Below are 26757 nucleotides of genomic sequence, written 5' to 3'. Positions count from 1 at the left end.
ATGAAAAACAAACAGGGTGCTCCATAAATGTGAAGAATTGGCTTATATGGTTGTATTTTACTAAGAAACAGAATGACTTTTAGGTGATTCTTATTTATATAGGTAGCTTAATTTACACATTTAGTTCAAAAATTTTCTCAGGCATCAGTTTGGTACCATAACATTCTATTATAGAAGGATGTCTTCTGTACTATCAGGTCCTCATAATGCTAAAATCTACATGACATTTTTGAGACTATTTTTATTCCTTGCTAGTAAAAAAATGTAGGATATAAATTCTGCACCAGAAAAAATAACAAATATACTTTCTTCCATTCATTTTCATAGCAAACATATAAAAAACAATCCATTGATTATGCTTTACATTGCAGATCTTATTAAGAGATATTTCTTATGTGTAAGTAACAGGACATGCTGACTGCTGTCAGCTCTATGTTTATATAAAGACTGTCTTTTTCTTTTTATCAAAATGTTTGAAATTTGCTTTTTGCTTCACATCTTACCTGCTTTTGATAAATCTATGCTAATGAGTATCAAGGAGGTAATGGATAATTGAATTCTGAAGAAACTCAGTTCTCCACTTTTTAGGAAAACACACACAGTACTGCTTTTTTTATCCCCTGGGACCCCTTCTTTGCATTTTGAAAGGGGCAGGCAATGTTTGCAACAGTCATTACTGAGACTCTCTGCCCCCTGGCATACAGTTAGGGTTTCTCTCCTGGCTTCCTGGTTTGGTGGGGCTGGGTGACCAGTCCTGGTCAGTGAGCTGTGAGCAGAGGTGATGTGTGCCCCCTCTGGACCAGAGTATTTAAGTGCTGACACAACTCTCGGTTTTGACTGGCAGCATGTGAGAGGGTGGCTGCTCTGTGCTTTGGGGTCCTCAGCCAATTCAAAATGAGCACATAACACAAGCAAGAAATGAGCCTTTCTTATAAACCACCAAGATTTTACAGTTCTTTGTGGCTGCAACATGGACTATCCGGATACAGGGTCATCCCCATACTTTAGATCTGTGCTGACTCATACGGTAGCCATTAGTCACAGGTGGCTATTTAAATTTAAATAAAATTTTAAAAACTTCGTCAGTGTGAGTCATTTTTCAAATGCTCAACAGTCACATGTGACTAGCAGCTACTATATTGGACAGCACAGAGCGGAACTGTCTATAAAGTTCTATTAGCATTACTCTAGATGGACTAGGAGGAAGAGAAATTCCAAATTTTACTTCAACTATGCATATCACTTTTCAAATAATTATAAAATTAAAACTTAAAAGCTTGTGTGAAAGCCTAGAGAGTATGATCTATACTATAGTTGTATCAATTGTATTGGATCATAAAGACTCAGTGTGCTCAGGTATTCTTCATTATTTATATTCATATGTAATTTTTTATTTTTTAAGTCATTTTAAAAGTATCAGTTCTGTGCTGCTCACCACAAAATCTAAATAGTCCTGCAAATTCAAAAACAACTATCAGATTCCCTGTGATATGAAACAACCAACAAGGCCAAAATATCCAATGTCTTTTTTTTTTTCCTTTCTTTTTTTTCTTTTGCAACTCTTCCCCTCCTGGCCTGGTCTCCTCTCACAAAATCTCCAATGTCTTTCGAACTTGGAGACACTTAAGGCAGGGGAACACCCAATAGGGGCACATACAGTGGATGCAGAGGAGACAGGGTTGCTGAGGCAGGATTTCATCAACAGTGAACCAAAAGGAAGAAGGAGGAGCCACCCTGACAGCTACAGTCATTTTAACCTCAACTGATTTTGATCATAACTCTCTTCCCACTGGAATTTAAAGTGCCCAGGCTCACACCTGTAATCCCAGCATTTTGGGAGGCCTAGATGGGAGGATCACTTTAGCCCAGGAGTTTGAGACCAGTCTGAGCAAAATAGCAAGGCCCTGGCTCTACAAAAAATTTTTTTAAAAATTAGCTGGGTGTTGTAGTACACACCTGTCGTCTCAGCTACTTGGGAGCTTGAGGCAGGAGGATCATTTGAGCCGAAGAGTTCAAAGCTGCAGTGACCTGTGATCATGCCACTGCACTCCAGCCTGGGCAACAGGGCAAGATCCTGTCAACAAATAAAAATAAATAAATAATAATAAATAAAGATTAAAAAATAAAATCAATCAACCCTTCAAGAGGTCTATCATGCTTGGGAACAACATTAAATTTTTAACTGCTGGTTTTTTGAAATTTTAACCTGTTAGCCTTACCCCATATTCCAAATTCTCACACAACTGCAGAAAGAGCTTCACATCAAGGATGACAACTCCAGTAGTCTCTGAGGCCTGTGATCAATTTTCAGAAGACATTATTTGACTCTCTTGGACTAGATTTCTTCCAGCTGAAGATAACTAAGGAAGAAGGGGGTTACAAATTAACTTAAGTCAATTTGATCATTCATACTTTTTAACATCTGTAAGGCAGACATCAGCAGCCTCCAATAGTAAGAGATACGGTGAGTTAGCCACAGCCTTGCTCCAGGTGATCTGTTACAGTGAAAGATAAGTCTCAGGCCAAAATCGTCATTTATTAGCAGCAGTCATACAGCCAATTCTGCAAGCTCCATGAAGTCCCAGATCTGTCTCTCTAGAAAGCGCCTGCATGTTCACTGAAGGCAACTGCTGCAGTGTACTTGGGTAGGATCTAGCTAACCTGGTTAATCAGCCAAGTGGAGTCACTTCCATTTGGAACTATCCTTGGAACTAACCTGTCTGCCTTATTCACAATTTTCATTCCCTCTGTAAAATAAATTACTACCTTTTACTATAACTGTGTAGTTTGTGCCTCAGTTTCCTGTCTACAAAATTAGAGTAATAATAGTTCCTCATTTGTTGGTTGATATAAAGATTAAATGAACTCATGTACAGCACCTGACTCTTGGTAAGCCCCTATTCTGGCACTCAGAGATGCGAAGATGTGTCAAAAATAGTCTCTACCCTCAAGGAACTGATTAAACTTCTACAGGAAAAAAAAATATGTGAAAAAGTTATATACAATCAGCCCTTTGTATCTATGAGTTCTGAATCCATGGATTTAAACAACTGTAGGTAAAAAATATTTGGGGAAAAAAATTCTACAAAATTCCAAAAAGCAAAACTTGAATTTGCTGTGCACCTAGGACTATGTTGAATCCATTTGAAAGAAGTGATGTGTAGGCATTGTATTAAGTATTGTAAGTGATCTAGAGATGATTTAAAGTATCATCTCTAAAGGAGAATGTGTGTAGGTTATGTGCAAATACTACACTATTTTATATGAGGAAAAGTTGTAACTCCCAGTCCCTAAACACCCGCTTCTTCCTAATCAAAGGAGAGAAGCTCATCTGACCCTATGAGTCTTACTTTCCAATCAAGAGGAAATTTCTAATCATGCTTAACCTTTATCCCAAAAAGTTCCCTAAGTTTTAATTGATATTTGCAAAAGCTGATTCACATTGACTTATTTCTAACTGCATATTAACCACAAAACAAATAGGGTTCTGGTAGGCAGTCCTAGGAAAAAGCTATCTTTTTCAAGTTGTTCAGAAAGCTCAAAATTAAGGCTCCTATTTTCAGAAGAACCAGGAGATCGAGGTTTAGGAAGTAGAAAGCTACCATAGTAGAGAGAAGACCAAAAATAAATTACTGAAGACAAGCAGTAATTCTGTACTCCTCAGAACTCTCATTAAACTGATAGTAAAAGGATAGTAATTTTTTTTTTTTAAGAGACAGGGTCACATTCTGTCACCTAGGCTGGAGTGCAATGGTGTGATCACAATTCACTGCAACCTGGAACTCCTGGACTTAAGTGATCCTCCTGCCTCAGGCCTCAAGTAGCTGGGACTACAGGCACATACCACCATATCCTGCTAATTTTTAAATTTTTTTTAGAGACGGGGGGGGGGGGGCGGGGGGGGGCGGTCTTACTATGTTGCCCAGGCTGGTCTCGAACTCTTGGCCTCAAGTGCTTCTCCCACCTTGGCCTCCCAAAGAGGTGGGAATACAGGCATGAACCACCACACCCAGCCAATAATATTTTTAAAACATCTATAAACCCTTCGAATATGGAGACAAATATGGGAGGTGACAGATGGAAAATATCAGAATTTCAGAAGATGAAAAGCAAAGAGAGGGTAACTGGCTTAGAGCAGAGAAGCTAAAACTAACTTGGTGCAGAGGAGGAAGGCAATAGGAGGGCCAGCTGGTTTGCCCTGAAGGATTCCCAAGTGCCTATGAAAGGAAGCCTCAAGGGAATGTAAGGTATCAACTCATAAGGTCAAATCAAGGTCTTGATGGTTAAAGCAGATCAAAGTCCAACTAAGAGTACAAGGCAGAGGCGGGGATTACTAGGAGTTAGGACAGACATGGGTCCAGAATCCAGGGCACACTGAACACGTCAATACAATCCACGTCAAAGTTCACAAAACAGTCTGAACCTAGAAAGGCATTTGCTTGCTCAAGGCATGTTTAAAGATTAGATTAGATTCTTAAACTGGTTGTCCAAGAAGCCAAGTCATTTAGACTTTCAAAAATTACTGAATGTCTTATATTCATTTATTTAAAGTAAAAGATTAGCTAATCTTCATTTAATCCAACTTGCCCAATTTACCACAATTTTCATTCCCTCTGTAAATTAACTTATGCCCACATAGTTCCCACTGAGTTGCGTATTTACCAAGAGTCAATGCATTTGTCCTTAAACTTATTTATGCCAGATGTACTAGTCATTGTAATTGCATAATTTAATTATTATATGATGCAACAAAAATTGGGTGCTAAAGAGAAGAATAATTGTCTCTGGGAAGCTAAACTGAGACTAGACTACTGGTCCTACATGGCAGATTGAACACCCGCATTACCTCCTGTCTCCCCCAAAACCTTACTAAAATGAAAGGAAAGGAAAAAAGGCATAAGCCAACAAGAGCAAAGGACAAGAAAGGAGATACAGTAGACGAGTTGTCAACAAAATTTGGGAATACACTAACTGGTAATTAATTTTTTAAGTTTCTGGAAGTATCTTTAGGAAAGAAAGCCTCAGACAGCAAAGTGATTCCTACCACAGAATTAGGGGAACTAGGCATGCCCCCATTTCCTCCTCTAGTCCACATGGCCAGCTGACAGTCCCACCTCATGACCCTGGCAGAAAAGGAGGTCTTTAAAAGTGGACTGGTGAGGCCGAGGAACGGTGGACAACAGGCACGACGGAGGGTGGGATCAGGGGAAGGCCTGCACACCAAGCCTTGGAAGTCCAGCCCTCTCCCACTGCTCAGCTGCCAGAACTTGGACTGCTAGGCAAAGAAGATTGTAGCTAACTTCTTTTATCATGTCATTGGTTTTACATGTTTTTAGTTCTCTTTAGGTATATAATGTTTCCTATCTACCTCTAAAAATAATTATGGCCATTCCATTGGATCCTTAGGATTCTTATGTAAGGCTGTTGAAAACTTTTTGGACCTATTAGAATCCCAAAATGTTTCCATAGCCTTCTTTCTGGTATGACCAACACCCCTATAGACATTAATATGACATCCAACTGAATTCTGCATATCATGGATTTGTCAGATGGTGTTAAGGTCATTCTAATGACTCTGAGCACTCTACAGCAAGGCCCACAGTCAACAGGCTCCACCTAGACACACAACTTCAGTTTTCAGTGCCTCACTCTTGAATACAGGTGAACAACTACCTACCATCAAATATTTGAGGAAAACTCATGCAAAAGACAAAGAGGACAACAAACATTAAAAAAGAACTTGGAAGAAATAGAGATCATATAGGGAAGAGAAGAAAATAATAATTAACATCCTCAAAAAGATATAAGGAAATGTTACATCCAAAAACAAAAACAGGATGCTATTTATTAAAAAAAATCAGGCCGGGCGCGGTGCCTCACACCTGTAATCCTAGCACTCTGGGAGGCCGAAGCGGGCAGATTGCTCAAGGTCAGGAGTTCGAAACCAGCCTGAGCAAGAGAGAGACCTGTCTCTACTATAAATAGAAAGAAATTAATTGGCCAACTAATATATATATATATATGTATATATATATACATATATATATATATATATATATATATATATATATATATATATAAAATTAGCCTGGCATGGTGGCACATGCCTGTAGTCCCAGCTACTCAGGAGGCTGAGGCAGAAGGATCGCTTCAGCCCAGGAGTTTGAGGTTGCTGTGAGCGAGGCTGACGCCACGGCACTCACTCTAGTTTCAAAGTGAAACTCTGTCTCAAAAAAAAAAAAAAATCAGAAATTAAAGAAACATTCAAAGAATTAGTTTGGAAGGCAAAGACATAGAAATCTCCCAGAAAAAAAGAACAAAAAGACCACGAACAATAGGAGAGAAAAGTTAAGAGGATCAGGAGAGGTGCACTGTGCAAACAGGACACCAGGCGGGAACAGCGGAAACAGAGCAGAAGTGGAAGTCAATACCCTACCTTTCGCAAAGTATTCACTTTCTAGGGCAGTGGTTCTCAACCTGTGGTTTGGGACTCCTGGGACTCCCCAAGACTGTTCCAGGGGGGACATGAAGTTAACACTATTTTAATAATAATACTAACTTGTTATTTGCTTTTTTCGCCCTCTTTCACTCACAAATGTAGAGAGTTTTCCAGAGGCTACCGATGTGTAATGATGTCATCACTCTGCGGGCTTAGATTTTCTTGTGATAGAAACTATTCTTAGTTTTAATTTCTAATATGGTAAATGTTAGATAGTCATGAGCCACACAAATAAAAGCACTTTAGGATCCTCAATCACTTTTGTTTGAATTTGAGAGCCACTATTCTAGGTGATGATTTAACCCTAAATACAGCTAGGACATATACACATTAGTTTGAAGATCTCAGGCAGCACCCAAAATGTAACCCATATTACTACTGTCTCCTCCTCCATTTCTTTGAGCTTCCCACCAAAAGTTCCACTCAAAAACACCAAAGAATTTATGGACCTTGTAAGGGACATAGGTAAGGGAGTTTATACCAATTGGCATTTCACTCGAAAAACCTCCCCAGACCTGTCGCTTCTCCTAAGTTTCCCCTCTTCTCTTTACTTTCCCCCCATGCTGTCTCTTGATAGCTTTATTTTTCTCTCGCCCTCTTTATAGGGCAGTTTAAGCACATCTAAGATTTAGCTAAACTAGCAAAAAAACAAAAAGTAAAAAACAAAACAAAAACCCACATCACTGATATCTACATCTACTCTCACTGCAAGACAGAAAGACAAAGAGGTTTGGTGGGGGGAGGTTTAAGACAGAGTTGCACTCTGTTGCCCAGGCTAGAGTGCAGTGGTGTCATCACACACCACTACAATCACAAACTCCTGGGCTCAAGCAATCCTCCTGCCTCAGCCTCCCAAGTAGCCGGGACTATAGATGCACACCACCACGCCCTGATAATTTTTCTATTGTTTGTAGAGATGGGGTCTCCCTATGTTGCCCAGGCTGCTCTCAAACTCCTGACTTCAAGTGATCCTCCGGCCTTGGCCTCCCAAAGTACTAGGATTAGAGGCATAAGCCACCACTCCCAGCCTATAGGTTTTAATATAATTAAAGAAAAGCAAATTATTTTTTTGAGACAGAGTCATACTCTGTCACCCAGGCTCAAACTCCTGAGCTCAAGCAATTCTGCTGCCTCACCCTCCTGAGTAGCTAGGACTACCCATGTACACCATTAAGCCCAGTTAATTTTTTAAAATTTTTTTGTAGCGATGGGGTCTGGCTATGTTGCCCAGGCTGGTCTCAAACTCCTGGCCTCAAACAATCCTCCCACCTTGGCCACCTAAAGTGCAAGGATTACATGCATGAGCAACTGTGCCTGTAATTTAAAAGCTAAGATTTAGCTAAACTAGCAAAAAACCAAAAAGTAACAAACAAAACAAAGAACCCACATCACTGATATCTACATCTACTCTCATTGCAAGACAGAAAGACAAAGAGGTTTGTCTTTGACTTTAAAAAATTTAATTTTTTAAAATTAAAAAAATTTTAATTAAAAAATTTTAAATTAAAAAAAAATTTTTTTTTTTTTTTAGAGATGAGGTCTCACTCTGTCTCTCAGGCTGGAATGCAGTGGCACAATCATAGGTCACTGCAGTCTCAAACTCCTGAGTTCAAGCAATCCTTCTGCTTCAGCCTCACAAGTTGCTAGGACTATAGATTCGAGCCACTGTACCCAGCTAAAGAAAAAACTTTGATCACAAAAATCACTATATTCATTGGAAAGAAAGCAAAACAGATATAAACAGAAATAACAATTTAAAACAACTGATGTTCTTATCCACTCAAAGATAAACATTATCAATACATTGGTATATACCCTTCTAGATTTTTCCTCCAGATATATACCTATACCTAATTGTTATTAAAATGAGATCTTAATACATGCCATGTTTAATCTAATTTTTTTACTTCATATATTCTAAACAATTTCTATGTCAAATACATCTCTGCAATACTATTAACCCAAACTTTTTACTAAAACTACTTCAAACCAGAGGAAACTTGGTAGAGCAGTTTCATGAACACTGTTTTATCCTTCACAGAGAATTACTATTGGAAGATGATTTACCCTGATCATCTCACTTTTCTACCTGGTTCAGGTCCTCTGATCAAAAGCATTTAAAACCAATTCAAGCAAGTTTGTTGTTCCATGGTGAGCAGGTATATGCAAACCTACCTCCAAAGGCTGAGAGAGCTGAGGGGCCCAAGAAAGAGGGGCAGACAAATCCAGAAAGAAACATTTAATAGGGACTTATGAACAGAAGCCATGTTGAAACAGAGGATTCCTGCACCCGCATTCCAGAAAACAGTTTTTATATAGCAAGCTTTTTTGGTAAAACGTGTGCAGCTGGTCATGCCTTAGACTTTCTTGCAAATGTGACCGTGGGAGAGGTTAGATAAACACTTTTATGAGGGATTACCTATGCTATGGGAACACCTTGGAATGCAGGAATCAAACACCAGTTATCACAGCGGTTGCACTTTACGTTGCACTTGAAAATGACATCACTCTTACCATGCCAATGGGCTCTTTTCCTACAGTTGCATAAGGAGACAAACCAGGATGCTTCTCTACCTGGAGATGGTCCAGGATAGTAAAGATAAAGAACTCTCCCTCCCCTCCTGGAGAAGACTTGCTTACATTCTAGATTAAAGATTTCTTTCTCTCTGGAGAGGAGGATGGGCAGATGGCCAGTAGTTATATATAAGATCAGAGTTTCCTAATTTCAGGCTTCCTCTCTTGTAACATACGCCACTGGGTGTGCAGGTACCATCTGGCCCTCACTCCATCTCCCTGGGTGGATGGGGTTTGGGAACCAACACAAGATGTTGCTCTGGCTGCTGCTTTGCCTTGAATGATTAACTGTTTTTGTTTCTGACTCAGAAGCCTCATATTTTTTCTGTGTGTATGTATGTGTGTGTGTGTGTGTGTGTGTGTGTGTGTGTGTGTATATATTTACATATGGCGAAGTAACTTGTTAGCTTGCAAGTAAAGATCTCAAACTGATCCTTTTGTAGCTTATAAGTGTGACGATTGGGTTTTCACGAGCCTGTATGAGAGGTGCCTCCCTTAAACCTTGTGTCAGCGCATTATACATCTAACATGAAAAAAGAAAGAAAACAAAAAACAAAACAAGCAAATCTCATACGCTTCATAGTTTCTGACTTACCAATCACACCATGCTCCCACATTTGCTCTTTGCTCACAATTTCTCTCTTGTGAGTGTACTATTATATACACACATACTTTATTTTTGCCGAATCATGTTAAAGTAAGTTTCTGCAAAACCATTTTTAATGGCTGCATATACTATTTTAAGCCTCTATCATGATTTAACCAGCCTGTACTGCCAGACATTGAGATTGTTTCCAACAGTTTGGAAATATTTATATTATAAATAGCATTGTGATGAGCTTTTATAACTAAATCTCTTCTCACATGTTAAATTCTTTCTTTAACAGTTACTTGAGAGGCTGAAGCAGGAAGATCGCTGGAGCCCAGGAATTTGAGGTCAGCCTGGGTAACATAGCAAGATCCCACCTCAAAAAAAAAAAAAAGTCCAAGTGTGTAATTGTTGGGTCAAAAGACATACATAATTTTAAGATTTTGATATGTATTGCCAAGCTGCCTTCCAAAAAGCTAACCAATGTATACTTTCAGCAGCAAAGTTTAAGAATACCCCTGTCCTTATACCCCTGCCAACAGTATTGTTTTTGTCCTTGACATTTTGAAGAAACAAACAAAAAAAAGAGGGCATTATCTATGTCATTGTTTTAATCAGCATTTGTTCATTAATGTGATTGAATTTCATTGCTGTGGACATTTAACCATTGGTAGGGAGATCTATGGCCTGAGGCTGGTCTCAGACAGCCATCATGTACCAAGGCAGCTACCCCACAGCCTCTCACAGTCTCTCTTCTCTCTTCACTTCTGCTCAGGCCTTAGTCTCCAGTTCATATTCTCAAAAGAAGAATCTCATACAGCATTTTCATGTCAGGTTATACCAACAGCCTATCTAAGGGATAGCTAACTGAATGTTTAGGGTGGAATTTAGAGTCTGAATCCTGAGAATCCAAATGTCAGCTGTGTTCATGGTCAGATCGGGTACCCAAAATTACAGCCTTGGAGGGCTCTCTGATGATGGCCAGTTGGGGGACAGCAGTGGAGTCAATTCCCATCTTCTTGAATTGAAGAGAGCTGCCTGGCCTAGCAGGGCTGATCAGAATTCCACCCCTGCCCAATCCCAATCATGGGCAGAGAAACTGGAAAAGAGAAAGAGGTGGTGCACTGCAAGGTAGAAGGAAGAGAAAGCCTGGCTGCCTCAGTCCAGTGAATCTGAACACAATCCCTCGTCTCCAAGGAAAAACATGGCCCGATGAATTTCACAGATCTTCACTAATCCTATTATTCTTTTCTCCTCCCTACAAATAGGCGGAGGCCAGGTAGGTTTATTTCTAATATTCCCTGTGATAGGCATTTTTCATTTTTGGCCTCCCAGAATCCAAATACACTATTTGGAAAGAATTCCAATATATAGGTTCAGGTGTGGGCAAAAAGGCCCTTTCCCAGTGCCCTTCTCTTTAGAATTTGGTTCTGGGACCTTCCAATCATATAGTCCTACCTAAGACCTTGACTCTGGAGTAGCACAGAGAAGCAAATGGCATTTAAAATCTTTCCAGGGGTGGAAGAGGAAGCTAGAAGGATAGTGTCCAATGCCCAGTGGTGGTGTGCCAATGAAAGAAGTTCTAACCAGATTCTTCCTGTGTATTGATTTGGTCTCTATTTCTGGCTGCCTAATTTCCCATGGCTCCTGTTTATGTTCCAAACCTCATTCTTCAGCTTTTCCAATTTTGTGAGCTATCCAATGTCACTTCAATAAATTCCTTTTCTAACGAATTGTTAGGTTTGTTCCAGGTAGGAACCCGAAAAATAGGTATAGGACAGAACTCGATTAATGGAAAACTTAGGCTTGTAAAACAATAGCCACAGGAGTCTGAAGAGTCCCCGGACTTTATAAATCTGACAGCTACAGCCAGCATTCCTTCTCCCCTCCCACAAGGACAAAATTTATTCCTCCCTATCTCTCTTGATAAGGATGATGCCGGAGCCAAAGGATTGATGTGACTGGGGCAGGGGTCCTAGGAAATGGTTATTTGAAAAAGAATTTATTACAAGCAGCTGTTCTGGCCCACTTACTCCACCTGGAAAAACCCTCTATAAAACCCAAGGCTTTCCCCTCCCTCAGGGTGGGGGCTCTTTGACCTCCACCCATCTGCACCCAGATGCTCAAAATAAATAACATTTTGCCACACACAAGGCTTCCTGTGGCTCCAGACCTAACACTAACCATTAGAGGAACTCCATTGCTTAGGAACCTGGGAATCTGATTAGTGCACACATCTTTTGTGCAGAAGTTGCCTTTTCTATGCAAACAAAAAGAGAAGAGGGGTGCCTACCTCTAGTCCAGAAGTATCCACTATCCTGACTTTGGTGACAAATAGTTCATGGCTTTACTTTATAGTCTTACCATCTGTGTATGTAGTCAGGAGAATGAGGATCATATGGTACAAAATATATCCCCTGTCCATCAACGGGGCTTCCCTTAAAAAGAGGTGCCTGTGACTCAAGCCACTAATACCTTTATTATACCCAGACTAACTACACACAATGCCTTCCTAGATGATAATCCTGATGCAGATCACCCTATTTCCTACTGTCAGGATTCCTTTTTACTTTTACTTGATTATATAACACACAAATATCTGACATATAAAGTACATCTAACATATAAAGCATATGTAAGTTACGAGCATAAAATGAAAAGACCACGTGTGAAACCAAACCTAACTTAAGCACATCACCAAGAATGGTGAAGCTGCCTGTGTGCTTTTCCTGCATGTCACACCTTTGCATCTCCTTGTGTTTATCATTCCTTTTTTTTTTTTTTTTTTTTTGAGACAGCGTCTCGCTTTGTTGCCCAGGCTAGAGTGAGTGCTGTGGCGTCAGCCTAGCTCACAGCAACCTCAAACTCCTGGGCTCAAGCAATCCTACTGCCTCAGCCTCCCGAGTAGCTGGGACTACAGGCATGCACCACCATGCCTGGCTAATTTTTTTTATATATATATCAGTTGGCCAATTAATTTCTTTCTATTTATAGTAGAGACGGGGTCTCGCTCTTGCTCAGGCTGGTTTTGAACTCCTGACCTTGAGCAATCCGCCCGCCTCGGCCTCCCAAGAGCTGGGATTACAGGCGTGAGCCACAGCGCCCGGCCTATCATTCCTTTGTTTAAAATAATTTTATTATGAAATATAACTGACATAAACATAAATATACATCTTAATAAATCATGATGAAGGAAAAAACCTATATTACCACTACTCATGTCAAGGAAGAAAACATTTCTGTTACTCCCAGATACCCCCCTTCTCTCAATCCCTGCAATTTTCCCCCCTCCCCACCAGCAGTATCCACTATCCTGACTTTTATAACAATATCATTCCCTTTCTATGTATGTTTACCACCTTTGTGTGCATCCCTAAACAATACATTAATAATTTCTTTGGCCTGATTTTTAACTTTAAGCGAGTGGATCATATTGTGTATATCTTTTGTGCCTTACTCAATATTATGTTTATGAGATTCATCCACATTGTTGAACACAGCTGCAGCTTCTTTGATTTGCAGTGCTGTTAATATCCCATCATAGGAAGATACCATGAATCATTTATGTATTTTACTGTAGATACACGTTGTGTTGCAGGCCTATGATGAGCAATGCTGCTTAGAATATCCCGGTGAATGTACCCCACTGGGTCTTTAAGGGCACCTACCTAGCAATAGGATTAACAGTCACAGCTGGAATGTGTAATTCCAGCTTTAGTAGAGAATGCCAAACTGTTTTCCAAAGTGAATGCGCCAATTCGCCATCAGCAGTCTGAGGAGTTTCTGCTGCACCACACCCTCACCAGCAATCAGTGTTATCAAACTGTTTAATTTTAGTCAATCTAAAGCAGGTGTCCTCAAACTTTTTAAACAGGGGGCCAGTTAAGTGTCCCTCAGACCATTGGAGCATGTGCACTGTGGCAGGGCAGGCAGCAGTGGCAAAAACACCCGGAGGGCCGGATAAATGTGCTAGATGGTCCGCATGTGGCCCCTGGGCCATAGTTTGAGGACGCGTGAAAAGGAAACTCACTGTGGTTATAAATTACATTTCCCTGATTAATAATTAGGCTGAGCATATTTGCATATGCTTATTGGTCATTTATATTTTTTTCTTTGGTAAAGTCGCTGTTCAAATCTTTTGCCCACTTTTTCAATGTTGTCTCTTACTGACTGGAGTTTTCATATACTCCACAAGCTAATCCCTTATTAATTATATGTGTGGCAAATATCTTCTCCTACTCTGTACCTTGCTTCTTTTTTTTTGCTTATTTTATGCTACTTTTTGATGAACAAAAGTTCTTTATTTTAATATAGTCAAATGTATCAATCTTTTTATTTATGGTTAGTAATTTTGATATCCAGTTTTAAAATTCTTTCTCTACCTTTGAGGTCATAAAGGTATTCTCCTATATTAATTTCTAAAAGCCTTAAATGTTGTCTTTCACATTTAAGTCTGTGAGTGACTTCTGGGTATGATGAGAGATAGGGAACATTTTTTCCCATGTAGATACCCAGCTGTCCCAGCAGCACTGATTACAAAGCCCATCTTTTCCCTACTTTCTCTCTCTCACAGACAAAGTGTCTCATATATATGTGGGCCTGTTTCTGAGCTTTCTATTCCAGAGGTCTCTTTGCCATCCACATGCCAATACCAGACTATTTTAATTACTATAATTTAAATCTTTTTTTTTTTTTAGAGGCAGAGTCTTGCTCTGTTACCCTGGCTAGAGTACCATGGCATCAGCCTAGCTCACAGCAACCTCAAACTTATGGGCTCAAGTGATCCTCCTGCGTTAGACTCCGGAGTAGCTAGGACTACAGGCATGTGCCACTACACCCAGCTAATATTTTTAATTTTTAGCAGAGATAGGGTCTTGCTCTTGCTCAGGCTGATCTTGAACTCCTAAGCTCAAGCGATCCTCCACTCTCAGCCTCCCAGAGTGCTAGGATTATAGGCGCAAGCCACTGTGCCCAGCCAATATAATAAATCTTGATATCATATAAAGCAAGTTCTCCTGATGCCTTGGCAATTTTTAGACTTTTATATTTCCATATAAAATTTTACCCTACTTGGCAAGTTCCACAAAAGCAAAAACAACAAAAACCACCTGATGAAATTTTGACTGAGACTGCATACAATCTATAAATTAATTTTGGGAGAATTGTCATCCTTACTATATTGAGTCTTTCTACCCAAGACCTAAGCAACTGTCCTTTTATTTAGGTATTTTTTAATGTCATCCAATAACATTTTATAATTCTTTACATAGAATTGGAACATTACCACAGAAGCCATGTAATTATGCATACACATTTAAAATTGTTATGTTTTCCTGGTGAATGGAACTTTTCACCATTATGAAAGTTTTTATCTCTAGTAATGCCTTTTGACTGATATCAATATAGATATATTAGCTGTATTAGTTTCTAATTGCTGCTGTAATACATTACCATAAGCTTAGTGGCTTAAAACAACACAAACTTATTACCTTACAGTTCTGTAGGGTCAGAAGTCTGACATAGGTCTCACTGGGCTAAAACCAAGGGAAGAATCTATGTCCTTGTCTTTATTCTAGAGTCTAAAGGCCCCCTTCCTCCATCTGCAAAGCCAGGAACATTGTACTCTCTGCATTTCTTTCGTAGTCACATGTCCCTCTGACTGATATTCTCTTTTTCTGCCTCCTTCTTTCACTTTTAAAGAGGCTTGTGATACCTTTGGGCCCACCAAAGATAACTCAGACGATCCCTTCATCTCAAGGTCCTTGACTTAACCACATCTGCAAAATTCCTTTTGCCAAAGATAACATATTCCCAAGTCCTTGGAATTAGGATATGGACATCTCTCTGTGACAGGGTGCGTTATCCTGCCTACCATACCAGCTTTCTTTTGGGTAATATTTTCATGGTATATCCTTTCTATAATTTTAGTTTCAGAATTTCTATATTCTTATGTTATACAAGTGCCCTCCTCTAAGCAGCATATAGTTGTTGTTGTTGTTTTATTTCTTGAGACAATAATCTTTGCTATTTAACTGAAGTATTTAGTACATTTACCCTTAATGCAACTACGAATACATTTGGGTTCAAATGTATCTTCTTACTTGTGTTTTTAATTGGTCCCTCTATTCTGTTTCTTTCCCCCACCCTCCTCTCCTTTCTTGCCTTTTTTGGATTTTATTTATTTATTTATTTACAGACAGGGTCTCGCTCTGTTGTCTGGGCCAGAGTACAGTGGCATCACCACAGCTCACTGTAACCTCAAACTCCTAGGCTCAAGTGATTCTCCTGCCTCAGCAACCCAAAGTAGCTGGGACTACAGGTGCATGCCACCATGCCTGGTTAATTTTTTTATTTTTTGTAGAGATGAGGTCTTGCTATATTGTTCAGGTTGCTCTTGAACTCCTGGCCTCAAGCAATCCTCCTGCTCCAGCCTTCCAAAGTACTAAGAATACAGGCATGAGGCACCATGCCCAGCCTGGATGTATAATTTTTAAAATCAATTAATTCTTCCCTCTCTAATTATCTGGAAATTAAACATTTTGTATACTTCTAATGATTACATAGACATTACAACGTGAATATTTAACTCATCAAAGTCTAATATTAATCAGTATCTTTTTCATCTTCCTGAACAATACAAGAATCTTTCAAATCTGCTGGTAATTTTTAATAGTCTCTTGTTTCTTGCTTATGTAGGTTTTGACAGTAATACATAATGCCATGTATCTGTCATTGCAGAACATATTTTATAGTTTCACTGCCCTAAAAATCTCCTAGGCTCCAGTTATTCATCCTCTCAAGCCCATGGTAACCACTGATCTTTCTATGGTCTCTATATGTCTCTATGGTCTCTACACTGTGTAATTCCAACTATATGACATTTTCCAGAATGTGATATAGTTGGAATTACACCATATATAGCCTTTCCAACTGGCTTCTTTCACTTAGCAATGTGCAGTTAAGGTCCTCCTTTCATGGCTTGATAGCTCACTTCTTTTTATCACTGAATAATATTCCATTGTCTATATGAAACACAGTTTCTTTACCTATTCATTTATTAAAGAACGTCTTGGTTGCTTCTAAATTTTAACAATTATGAATAAAGCTGACAATTATAAACATTCATGTGCAGGTTTCTGTGTGGACAAAAATATTTATTTCACCTTTTATTTTTATTTATTTATTTTTTTTTTTTGAGACAGAGTCTCGCTTTGTTGCCCAGGCTAGAGTGAGTGCCGTGGCGTCAGCCTAGCTCACAGCAACCTCAAACTCCTGGGCTCTAGTGATCCTTCTGCCTCAGCCTCCCGAGTAGCTGGGACTACAGGCATGTGCCACCATGCCCGGCTAATTTTTTTATATATATATCAGTTGGCCAATTAATTTCTTTCTATTTATAGTAGAGACGGGGTCTCGCTCTTGCTCAGGCTGGTTTTGAACTCCTGACCTTGAGCAATCCGCCCGCCTCGGCCTCCCAAGAGCTAGGATTACAGGCGTGAGCCACAGCGCCCGGCCTCACCTTTTATTTTTAAAATATTTCATAATGCTTATTTGATATTCTCTATCTGATAATTCCAATATATGAAGTTCCTGAGGACTAAATCATTTTTTTTTCTTTCTGCTGACTGACTCGTTGTGGCTTATCTTATCTCCCAGTATATTTGATAATTTTTTTAATTTTAATTTTTTTTTTATAGACAGGGTCTTACTCTGTGGCCTAGGCTGCAGTGCAGTGGCAGGATCATAGCTCACTGTAACCTCAAAATCTTGGGCTCAAGTGATCCTTCCACCTCAGCCTCCCAATTAGCTAGAACTATAGCAATGTACCACCATGCCTGGCATTTTTTTTTTTTATTCTTTTTTAGACATGGGCATCTTGCTATGTTGCTCAAGCTGGGCTAATTTTTTTTTATTATGAGTTTATATATTATTGACCTAATCAATGGAAATTCTAAGGGTCTACATTTGGGACACTTTCCCTCAGAAGGATTTTAACACACTCTGCTAAAAGCCAGATGGCATCTGGACCACTTTAGTGCCCCCTTCAAGGATCCTAGAGGTTCAACTTACCCATGCAGCCATGGACTCCAGGCTTAGTTTCTCAATCCTAGCACTGGTATTAGCATTTGTCCTCAGAGCAAACCTGGCTTTTGTGTTTACTAACTGATCATTATTCTGGCTCCAGTCTGATGTTCTTTACCAACACCATTACAAGTCCTCTCTCCACTTCTGGCTCCCACCTTGGAGACATCCTTTACTTTCCTTCAAGTTCAGCAATGATATAAAAAGAATGTCATTTTTAAAGGTTTGGGGATTTTTGTTTTCTGTATGTTTTGGGGGGCAGTGGAGGAGTTTCTGTAGGGTTAATGATATCCCTCCTACTCCCAAATACATCCATATCCTAATCTCCAGAATGTTACTTATATGGCAGAGAAAATAGATTGGAGTTGGACCTAAGTGACTGCAAAAAGATATATTGAGTTTTAAATTGATTTCCAAAATGGCAGAACTTTATGCCTTCCTAACTCCTCCTACTTTCCCATTAAGTAGATTTGATTGAAAAAAAAAATCAGTCAAATTAATGAAAGCTTTTACATGAATGATTATTTGGTTTTACAAAATGGTTCACTTCTTTGTTTCTTTTGCCAAAAAATTTTTTTTCTCTCATCACAGTCTGCAATTTTGGCCCACCAACATGCTCTTTTAAAAAGTTAGGAAAATAAGGCAACAGAAGGCAATGATCTGTGAAGGCAGTAAAAGGATGGGACCCCCACAATTGTTCAGTTGCTATATCTCACTTCTTCCCTCCAGGTCTCATGCCTTTAAATACCATTTTGAGGACTCTCCAGCCCACATTTCTTCCCTGAACCTCAGAGCCTAAAACCTAATGGTCTATTCAACCTCCCCACTTGGATATCTAACAAGGATTTCAAACTCAAAATGTAAAAAACAAAATTACTGACTTCCACCTTCAAAATTACTTCTTTTACAACTTAATTCTTCCAAGTTGCTCACAATGCCTTTTCTTTCACACTTCATATCTAATTTACCTACAAATCTTATGAGATTCTACTTCTAAAACATGTCCAGAATTCAATTGGTTTTCATCACCTCAATTGCTAGCACTCTGGCTCAAATCGCTATCAACCATGGCCTGTACTATTGTGATAACTTCCTGATAACATGTTCCACCAACTGATATCCATTTTCCTCTGGCAGGAAATCTATATAATCTCTGGGAGACCTAGGATTTTGTCTCTTTCATTTAATGCCGTGGATCCCAGTGCAACTTTGTAGAAGTCCCATGAATACTTGTTGGAATAAATACATAAATATTTCAGTATTCATTTAAGGAGATGCTTGGGTGTGTGAAAATCGACGGTAGGAGACTTTTACAAATAAAGAAACCCCGGGAACAAAATAATGAGTGGAAAGTGGGGTCAGCAGATTCCCTCACAGCAGACAGGCTTTCCACCTAAGCCAACATGCTATTTTTCGTCATCGTGCTTATAAACCTGCTCCCTTACCCAGCACCTCACCCTCAGCTGACCGCCTCATCTCATCTCCCGTCCCGCCCACGCCACGGGCGAGCCCAAGTGGCTTCGGGAAGGAAGATGCACTAGAACACCCGTCCAGCCCTCACGGACGACTTTGCATTTTAGGCCACAGGGACTTCTCCACTGTAACAGTACCTTAAAATCAAAAGGCAGAGAAGAACCTCCAACCCGGGAACGGCTAAGGAGCAAAGCCCACCATGCAAAGGACCAGGGAAGCGAAGACGGCGTCAACTGCCCTAATCCAAAATGGCAGGATACTCGGGTGGAAGTGTTTAAAGGTGAGGATAGGACCATTGGAGAAGGAAGTACGAAAATATAATTGTTTTGATCCAACATCGAGGCCGTGGTTATAGGAGACAGAACAGCCAGGGACGACGAAGTATCTAGCTGGCACAAACAGCAGACCCGGCTAGCGCGGTCAAACAGCACATTGCCTCAATTCAAGATGGCGCCGGAGGTCGCTACCCTAGCGCACAAGAGGCGGGGATTACCCTAATCCAAGATGGCAGCGGCTATTGAGGCGAGCCGAAGGACTCGAGCGCCAGGAGCGTCTGCGCCCTCACCCAAGATGGCGGCCGCCGTGGGCGCTGTCCCCGGCTCCGCCCCGCGGCCCCGCCCCGCCTCTCCTTCGTCCCTCCCTCCGCCCAGTCGCTTGGCCGAGTCCGGCCGAGGTGCTCGCGCAGGCAGAGTGCGCTCCGGTCACTTGATATGGCGGCAGCGGCGGCTACTGCGGCAACCAAGGGGAATGGGGGCGGCGGTGGCCGGGCTGGGGCCGGCGAAGCCAGCGGCGCGCGGAAGAAGAAGGGCCCGGGGCCTCTGGCCACGGCGTACCTGGTCATCTACAATGTAGTGATGACAGCGGGGTGAGGCTGGGGCTCGGGGAGGCGGGAGCCAGCCTGGCCGGGAGGGAGCCCTGCGGCCCGCGGCGCGCAGTGCAGCCCAGCGGCCGGCGGCCGGGACCCGCACCTGGGCGCTGCGGACGGCGGAGCGCGGAGCCGGCCGGTGCCCGCCTGCGCTGGGGGCAGAGCCAAGTTCCAGGGAGGCGCCGGCTCGGGAGGGCTGTGGGAGAGAAGGTGGGTGGCCACCCGGCAGGTGTGGGGGCGGCGTGCCGGGCCATCTGCGGCGCGGAGCACAACCCAGGCGGCCAGTCGCGAATGGTGAGCTGTGCACGCAGAGAGCTGTGGCCGCTGAGTGACCATTCATTTAGGCGGCTGTTTTCAAAATCCGGGCTGCGCTTTAATCTGAAAGGTATCGGAAAAGCGTTCAAAGTTTTTGACCAGTGGTGTGAGCAGAGCCATGCTTTAGTTGAGTTTAGACTTTTTAGGATGGGTTGAGGTGAGGAAGAAACTTAGGAGCGGAAGGTAGAGTTACTGGGGAAGTACAGACTCTCCAAACAGGTTTTACCCATCTTGTGTCTCCCTCATTTCAGTCCATACCTTATCACAGCGGGTTTTTAGTTCTGACACTGGCTGTGTGACTTTCCACAAATTGTCTTATTGTTCTAGGCCTCCGTTTTTTCACCTATAAAACTAATGAGTTGGGCTAGGTGATCTTGATGGTTCCTCCAGCTCTGCAATTCTTTATCCTGTGGTTTGGTGAGGAGGATCACAGTATCAGATTATTTGTTGTGTATTTTTTAAATTTTATTAATATATAGATTTTTAGATACAGAGTCTTGCTTTGTCACCCAGGTTGCAATACAATGGTGCAATCACAGCTCACTGCGGCCTCCATCTCCTAGGCTCAAACAATCCTCCTCCCTCAGCCTCCTCAGTAGCTAAGAAGACAGTTGGACACTGCCACACTTGGCTAATTTTTAAAATTTTTTTGTGGAGAGGAGGTCTCACTATGTTGCCCAGTGTGGTCTTGAACTCCTGACCTCAAGCAATCCTCCTACCTTGGCCTCCCAAAGTACTGGGGTTACAGGCATGAGCCATTGTATTGGCCTGTTCTATATTTTTAAATTGTACTCATTTGTTAAAAAAAAAAAAAAAATTTTCCTTAACATTTTATTATGAATAATTTCAAACATATGAGAAAGTTGAAAGAATTGTATAGTGAACATCCAGTTTTATTTGAAGTAGGTAATACATTGGCAGGGTTCAAAATTCAAAATATACCCAAGAGCATACAGTGAAAATCCTTCCCCCCACCTTTCCCTTCTACCCAGATCCCCTCCATTGAGGCAACCAATTTTGTGTATGCTTAAGATGCTGTTACAAGCAAGTATGTATATACACTTCCCCCTTTTTTTTTAAAAGCACAAATGCTAATGTATATTTACAGTTCAGCACCTTTCTTGTGTGTGTGTGTGAAAATAAATATATCCTGGGCAGATCATAGGCTTATTGCTAGAATTAGAAATGATAGATGTTGAAACCTAGGGTCAGAGAAGTTGTGACTTGCTTGAGATCATGGAACTTGTTAATAAAAGGAAGCTCTGGATCTAGAAATCATTTCTCTTGACTCACAGGCCAGTGAAGAGCTATTACAGATACAAGTTTTCCTTATCACATAAATGGTCACATTGATTTTTAAAAGAGCACTCACGAATCCATGTGTGTGCGTTTACATATAAAATTTTTGTCTTAGCAAGGGCATTGATGAGAGCATTGGATTGGAGAGGTATTTTCAGGCGTGTTGATAACAAGAAGTCTGTTCCTGGGCAATGAACATACACATGGGATAGATGGTAAAGAGTGATATCTTAAACCAGAAAGTGAAGTTGTGGTTATAAGAGCAAAGTAAGCTTTCTTCCAGGCTGCTAATGCTGGACCAGTTGCACCATTAAGGAATACATTTCTTATTTGATGTCCTTCTATGATAGTTTTTAGAAATATTAATAACATAGACCACATATCCCTTTGACTAGTAGAGATTGTACATTTAGATCAATCTATTACTGCGGTCCAGGAGACATACCTTCATGATAAAGATCCATTTGTTTCACCATGGAACTTAAGAAATTAAAAATTATAAGACCTGACACTTATTTGGAGAAGGAGAGTGGAACAGAAATGTAACGTTCACAGCTGTATGCTTAAGTGCTTCCCTGTTTTATGGTTTATGTATATCTGGCTTTCCTTTCTGAACTGCTTTCGGGAGATTCAGCTAAAAAACTTTTATTCTTAAAAAAAATTTTTTTTGTATGTTTATTTCATTTGCAATTTTGAATTGAAATTTGAATTTAATTTTTTAATTGAAAAGCATAGATTTTAAGATATGAATATGTTCCCGTGAGGCACTTATAAAAATAGTTTAAAACATCGCTCTATTATTATTAAAGACCTGTGAACTGCACAGGCCATTTAAATTTTTCCCTTAACCAGTTTTTTTGGGTTTTTTTTTTCTCATCTTAGACTTTCTGGCACCTAATTTAGCTGCGCAAAGACCATTTTAGCTTATTTTCTTCATTTTGGCCTTCTCAATAGACAAGTTTGCCAAAAAAAAAAAAAAAAAAAAAAAAAAAAAACAAGCTCCAGATGGGTGAGGTGCCACTGTGCTTTTTGCTGAGCACTCTTGGTAGGGTGCTTTTGGTAGTGCAACATTCCTGTGTATTACAGCTTAGTATTTGAGAACTACCATCAGTAATCCAGGATACTGATTCTTGAGATCTGCCTTTAGCAATATCTGTTATTACAACCTCATTTCTCACCCCATTACTCTTTTTTTTTTTTTTAGGTGGCTGGTTATAGCTGTTGGTCTGGTCAGAGCATACCTGGCTAAGGGTAGCTACCATAGCCTTTATTATTCAATTGAAAAGCCTTTGAAATTCTTCCAAACTGTAGCCTTATTGGAGGTAAGTCCTGAGATTTATTGTTGTTATTGATTTCCATTGTTATAAAGTAAAAAACATACTACTAAATTATATTGAAGTAGTCATATCTTTGTTAGATTTGCTTTATATTTTGAAATTTTGTCTCCTAGCATACTGTAATGTTGATACCTAGACTATCTTTTTGATATTCTATATAAAGTAAAATCTCATTTAACTTGTAATACCTGGAATATATCTTATATTCAACTTTTATTGGAAATCAAATGAAACAAGCTTATATGAGGATTTTTAAAAATTCTAGAGACATCCAAGGAAAGCATTGGCAAGCTCATAATTTTGGGTGCCTTATAATGGAAACAGTGAATTTGGTGGGTATAGATTATTGGAAGTGCTAGAGACAAGAGACAGTAGAGCCTGTCTGAAAGGCATCCAATTAAAAAGAAAAAAAGTTTTAACAAAAATTTATTGATTTTCCTGTATTAAGGGCAATGTATATCTGGTCTTCTCTCCTGGGGTAAATATAGATTAGGATATTTGAGCTACAAGTGCCAGAAATTCAATTTAAACTATTTGAAGCAAAAAAAGAATCTTCTGGCTTCTACTTGTTAAAGATACAGGGTTAACTTGCAAGATCAAAGGAACCAGCTCAGGAATGAGAACCAAGGATTTGACACTGCTAGACTCTCTTTCCACCTCTCACCTCTACTTATCTCTATTTCTGTTTGAACGTTGGCCTCAGGCTCTCCTGCAGACAGCCTTCTCCACACTTTGGGAAACAGGGAGGGAGTTTATTTTTCTCAGCTTCTGTGACATACACAGTTCTAGGTAAGGATTCTGGTTGGCCCTACTCAGAACAGTTCAGACCCTTGCCAGAGTCCTGAGATACTTGATTAGCCAGGCAGGATTCTGGTTGGCCCTACTCAGAACAGTTCAGACCCTTGCCAGAGTCCTGAGATACTTGATTAGCCAGGCTTAGGACACCGTGCCCATCCTTCTGTCCAAAGGACTATAGACCTTTTTAATGGACAGGGGGAGTGGGAATAGCTTTGGCCCACAAAATCAATAGCTGCCATATAGTTCACTATGGTGAAGAACCTTCAGTTTGCAAGGAATATCTGGTATTTCAGTTTCATTTCACTTAGCCTCCAGAGCAAGCCCATCTATGACTTTCAAACCTCAGGGACAATTTTTAAAACCTGAACTATGGAATGATATTTAAGAAAAAAATTATTTACCTCTGAAATGAGATATAATACCTCTACCTCTCACTCTGTCTCACTTTTAAAAGCAGAAAATTGTAGTTTTTTGTTTTGTTTTGTTTTTCTCTTAGAAAGCAGAGGAATTTCAGTACTGTCCATTCTTATACAATTTAGGTAGATGGTATAGTGAAATGAGCTTCCACTTGGAGTCTGGGTACCCTTATTCTAAATATGCTGGTTTTACCAACTTACTCTGAATCTGGGAAAGTCTTTTATATCGCTTATCCACCTTATTTTTTCATTTGTAAAATAATTAGGTTAAGGTAGATTTTAAAGTCCCTTTCTATCTTAACAGTTTTGGGTCTGCAAATTGTAGTGTGAACCATTGTTTAAACTTAGAAGCGTGAGTGAAAAGGGGGAGGGGCAGGAGTAAATAAGCAGCACTTTGTCTCTGAGGGCTGTGGCCAGCATAGTTTCCCTCTAGCCACAGAAGAAAATTTGGGGTCAACACCATCAGAAACTGTCCCAGTGCTAAATATAGTAGGGAATTATACCCAATTAGAATGCTTCAGTAATTTAAAGGGGATTCTGGCTCTTTAAAACTTTGTAATATTAGAAGTATAATTTTAAAAATTTTAGTATCTCTTAGGAAAGGTCCATTAAACAGCATGATACAAAATCCACTCAGGAATCAAGTGTTAGACTTTGAAGGATTAGCCTATTTATCCCTATAGAATTGTTAATAGGGATTTAAGAAAATATTTGGATTTTTGGTTTTATGTCTGTTATCCCCACTAAGAACCAGATAGGTGACAGATCCTGGATTTGATTTTGGGAAGAGGACTAAGAAAGTGAAGACTCCCAGGAACCTGAGGAAATTAACATTGCAGAGATCAGTGATGGTGGCAATGCCATAGACTGGGAGGCAGAGCAGGCAAGCTTGCTAAAACTGCATTTCCTATGCAGCCAGTTAAGGAGTGTTTTGTCACCTACCCAGAATACATTGTATAATAATAATAAATATGTGTGGTGTTCTTGAATTACACATAAGTTATCCTTATGGGAATTATTAGTGCTTGACAATATATCCTATTTACAGGAGGAAAAAATGAATTCAAGGATGATAGCTACTCATTTATATGTCTTTATGCCAAATGCTTTTCTTTATTGGGTTTTGTGAAAGTTTTCTTAAAAAGGAAATAGAAGTTTACTTGTTTTCAAGAAATTTCAAATCTTAGGAAAATCATAACACTTTGTTTTTTTAAAGACTTAAAAACATTTACCAAGCAAGTGCAAATGGACATGTAGATATGTAATACAAAAAGAAGCTTACTTTCTGAGGAAAAGAAATGACTTTTTTATAAAATGGGTACAAAGATATATTGAGTTGGTGATATAATGATACAGCTTTTTTATAAAATGGACACAAGTCTTTATTTTTTTTGAGGCAGTCTTACTCTGTTGCCTGGTAAGTGCAATGGCATCAGCCTAGCTCACAGCAACCTCAAACTCCTGGGCTCAAGCGATACTTCTGCCTCAGCCTTTCAGGTATCTGGGACTACAGGCGCACACCAGGATGCCCAGAAAATTTTTCTGTTTTTAGTAGAGATGGCGTCTTGCTCTTCCTCAGGCTGGTCTCAAACTCCTGAGGTCAAGCAGTCCCCCTGTCTCACCCTCCCAGAGTGCTAAGATTACAGACATGAGCCACCACACCCGGCCTGGACACAAATCTTAATATTTTTATACATACTCATTTAAGAATGTCTTGAATATTTTTTGTAGATAATTTTCTAGATTATCTACAACACATAGATTATTTACCACAGGTAGTAATTTAAATAAGTATGTGTTTGGATAATGAGTGCTGTGGAGATTGAGCTCTTGCTAATAAGGACTTTAAAATCTTGTTGATAGATAATTATTTTAGGACTATTGGAGATAGCAGAAACCTTTTCAACTAGCTTAAGCAGCAAGAGGGATTTATTATAAGTGTGTAGGATGTTCCATGGAACCCAAAGGCAGAGACGTTATAGCTGGGTCTTAGGAATGGCCTGGAATCAGGGACTAGAACACCATAGGGAATCTAGGAGTTCTCACTCCATCTCTTATTTCTGCTACTCTCTCTCTCATATTCATTCTTCTCTTCTTGCAGACCAGTTTTCTCAGTTTCTTAGTCTACATAGCAGATAATGGTAAATGCCAAAAGCTCCTGAGATTATAGCTCCTATAATCCTGAGAGCAGCTATTTACAAATAGAGTCTTGCTACCAATTCCACATCCCCAGGGCAGAACTAAGTGGTCCAGCTTAAATCAGGTGCCCGTTCCTGGCACAGTCACCAGGGGTGTTCATTTATGGACCAATCACCTGTAGACAGGAGCAAGGTCACATTAACCATATAGAAGTGTTGGAATGAATGGGACAGTTTCTAGAAAAAGGGTGCTAAGTGGAAAGGCCAAGAAGTACTATATTTACCAAAATACTCACAAGACACATAGTACAATGAAGAGTATAATGTGTAAGATGATTTATAAATCGACAAAAAGTGATAATCAGTGTTGTGGGC

At 40.0% G+C, this 26757-nt stretch overlaps 1 protein-coding gene, 1 long non-coding RNA gene and 1 pseudogene across 3 annotated transcripts in view; 2 read left to right on the top strand and 1 right to left on the bottom strand.

The window, feature by feature from the left end:
* Positions 1-48: 48 nt before the first annotated feature.
* On the bottom strand, positions 49-19655 carry LOC109730793 (uncharacterized). Its single transcript, XR_002223851.2, has 3 exons — positions 19352-19655; positions 2220-2360; positions 49-2074 (listed from the first exon to the last, which is right to left on the bottom strand). It is a non-coding gene; the product is annotated as an uncharacterized LOC109730793 (long non-coding RNA).
* On the top strand, positions 9505-9602 carry LOC142875512 (uncharacterized; annotated as a pseudogene).
* HACD2 (3-hydroxyacyl-CoA dehydratase 2) overlaps positions 19649-26757 on the top strand; it is a 94462-nt gene continuing 87353 nt past the window's right edge. For both annotated transcript variants that reach the window (XM_020287124.2, XM_012780466.3), the window contains exons 1-2: positions 19649-20079; positions 22898-23015. In XM_020287124.2, the coding sequence (XP_020142713.1) occupies positions 19925-20079; positions 22898-23015 (273 nt within the window). In that variant the 5' untranslated portion in view covers positions 19649-19924. The remainder of the gene's footprint in view (positions 20080-22897; positions 23016-26757) is intronic.

This window comes from Microcebus murinus, chromosome 1 (genome assembly GCF_040939455.1).
Source record: "Microcebus murinus isolate Inina chromosome 1, M.murinus_Inina_mat1.0, whole genome shotgun sequence".
Classification (NCBI taxonomy): Eukaryota; Metazoa; Chordata; class Mammalia; order Primates; family Cheirogaleidae; genus Microcebus; species Microcebus murinus.
Note: the sequence above shows the minus strand (reverse complement) of the source record. Positions and strands in the feature narration are given on the sequence as shown.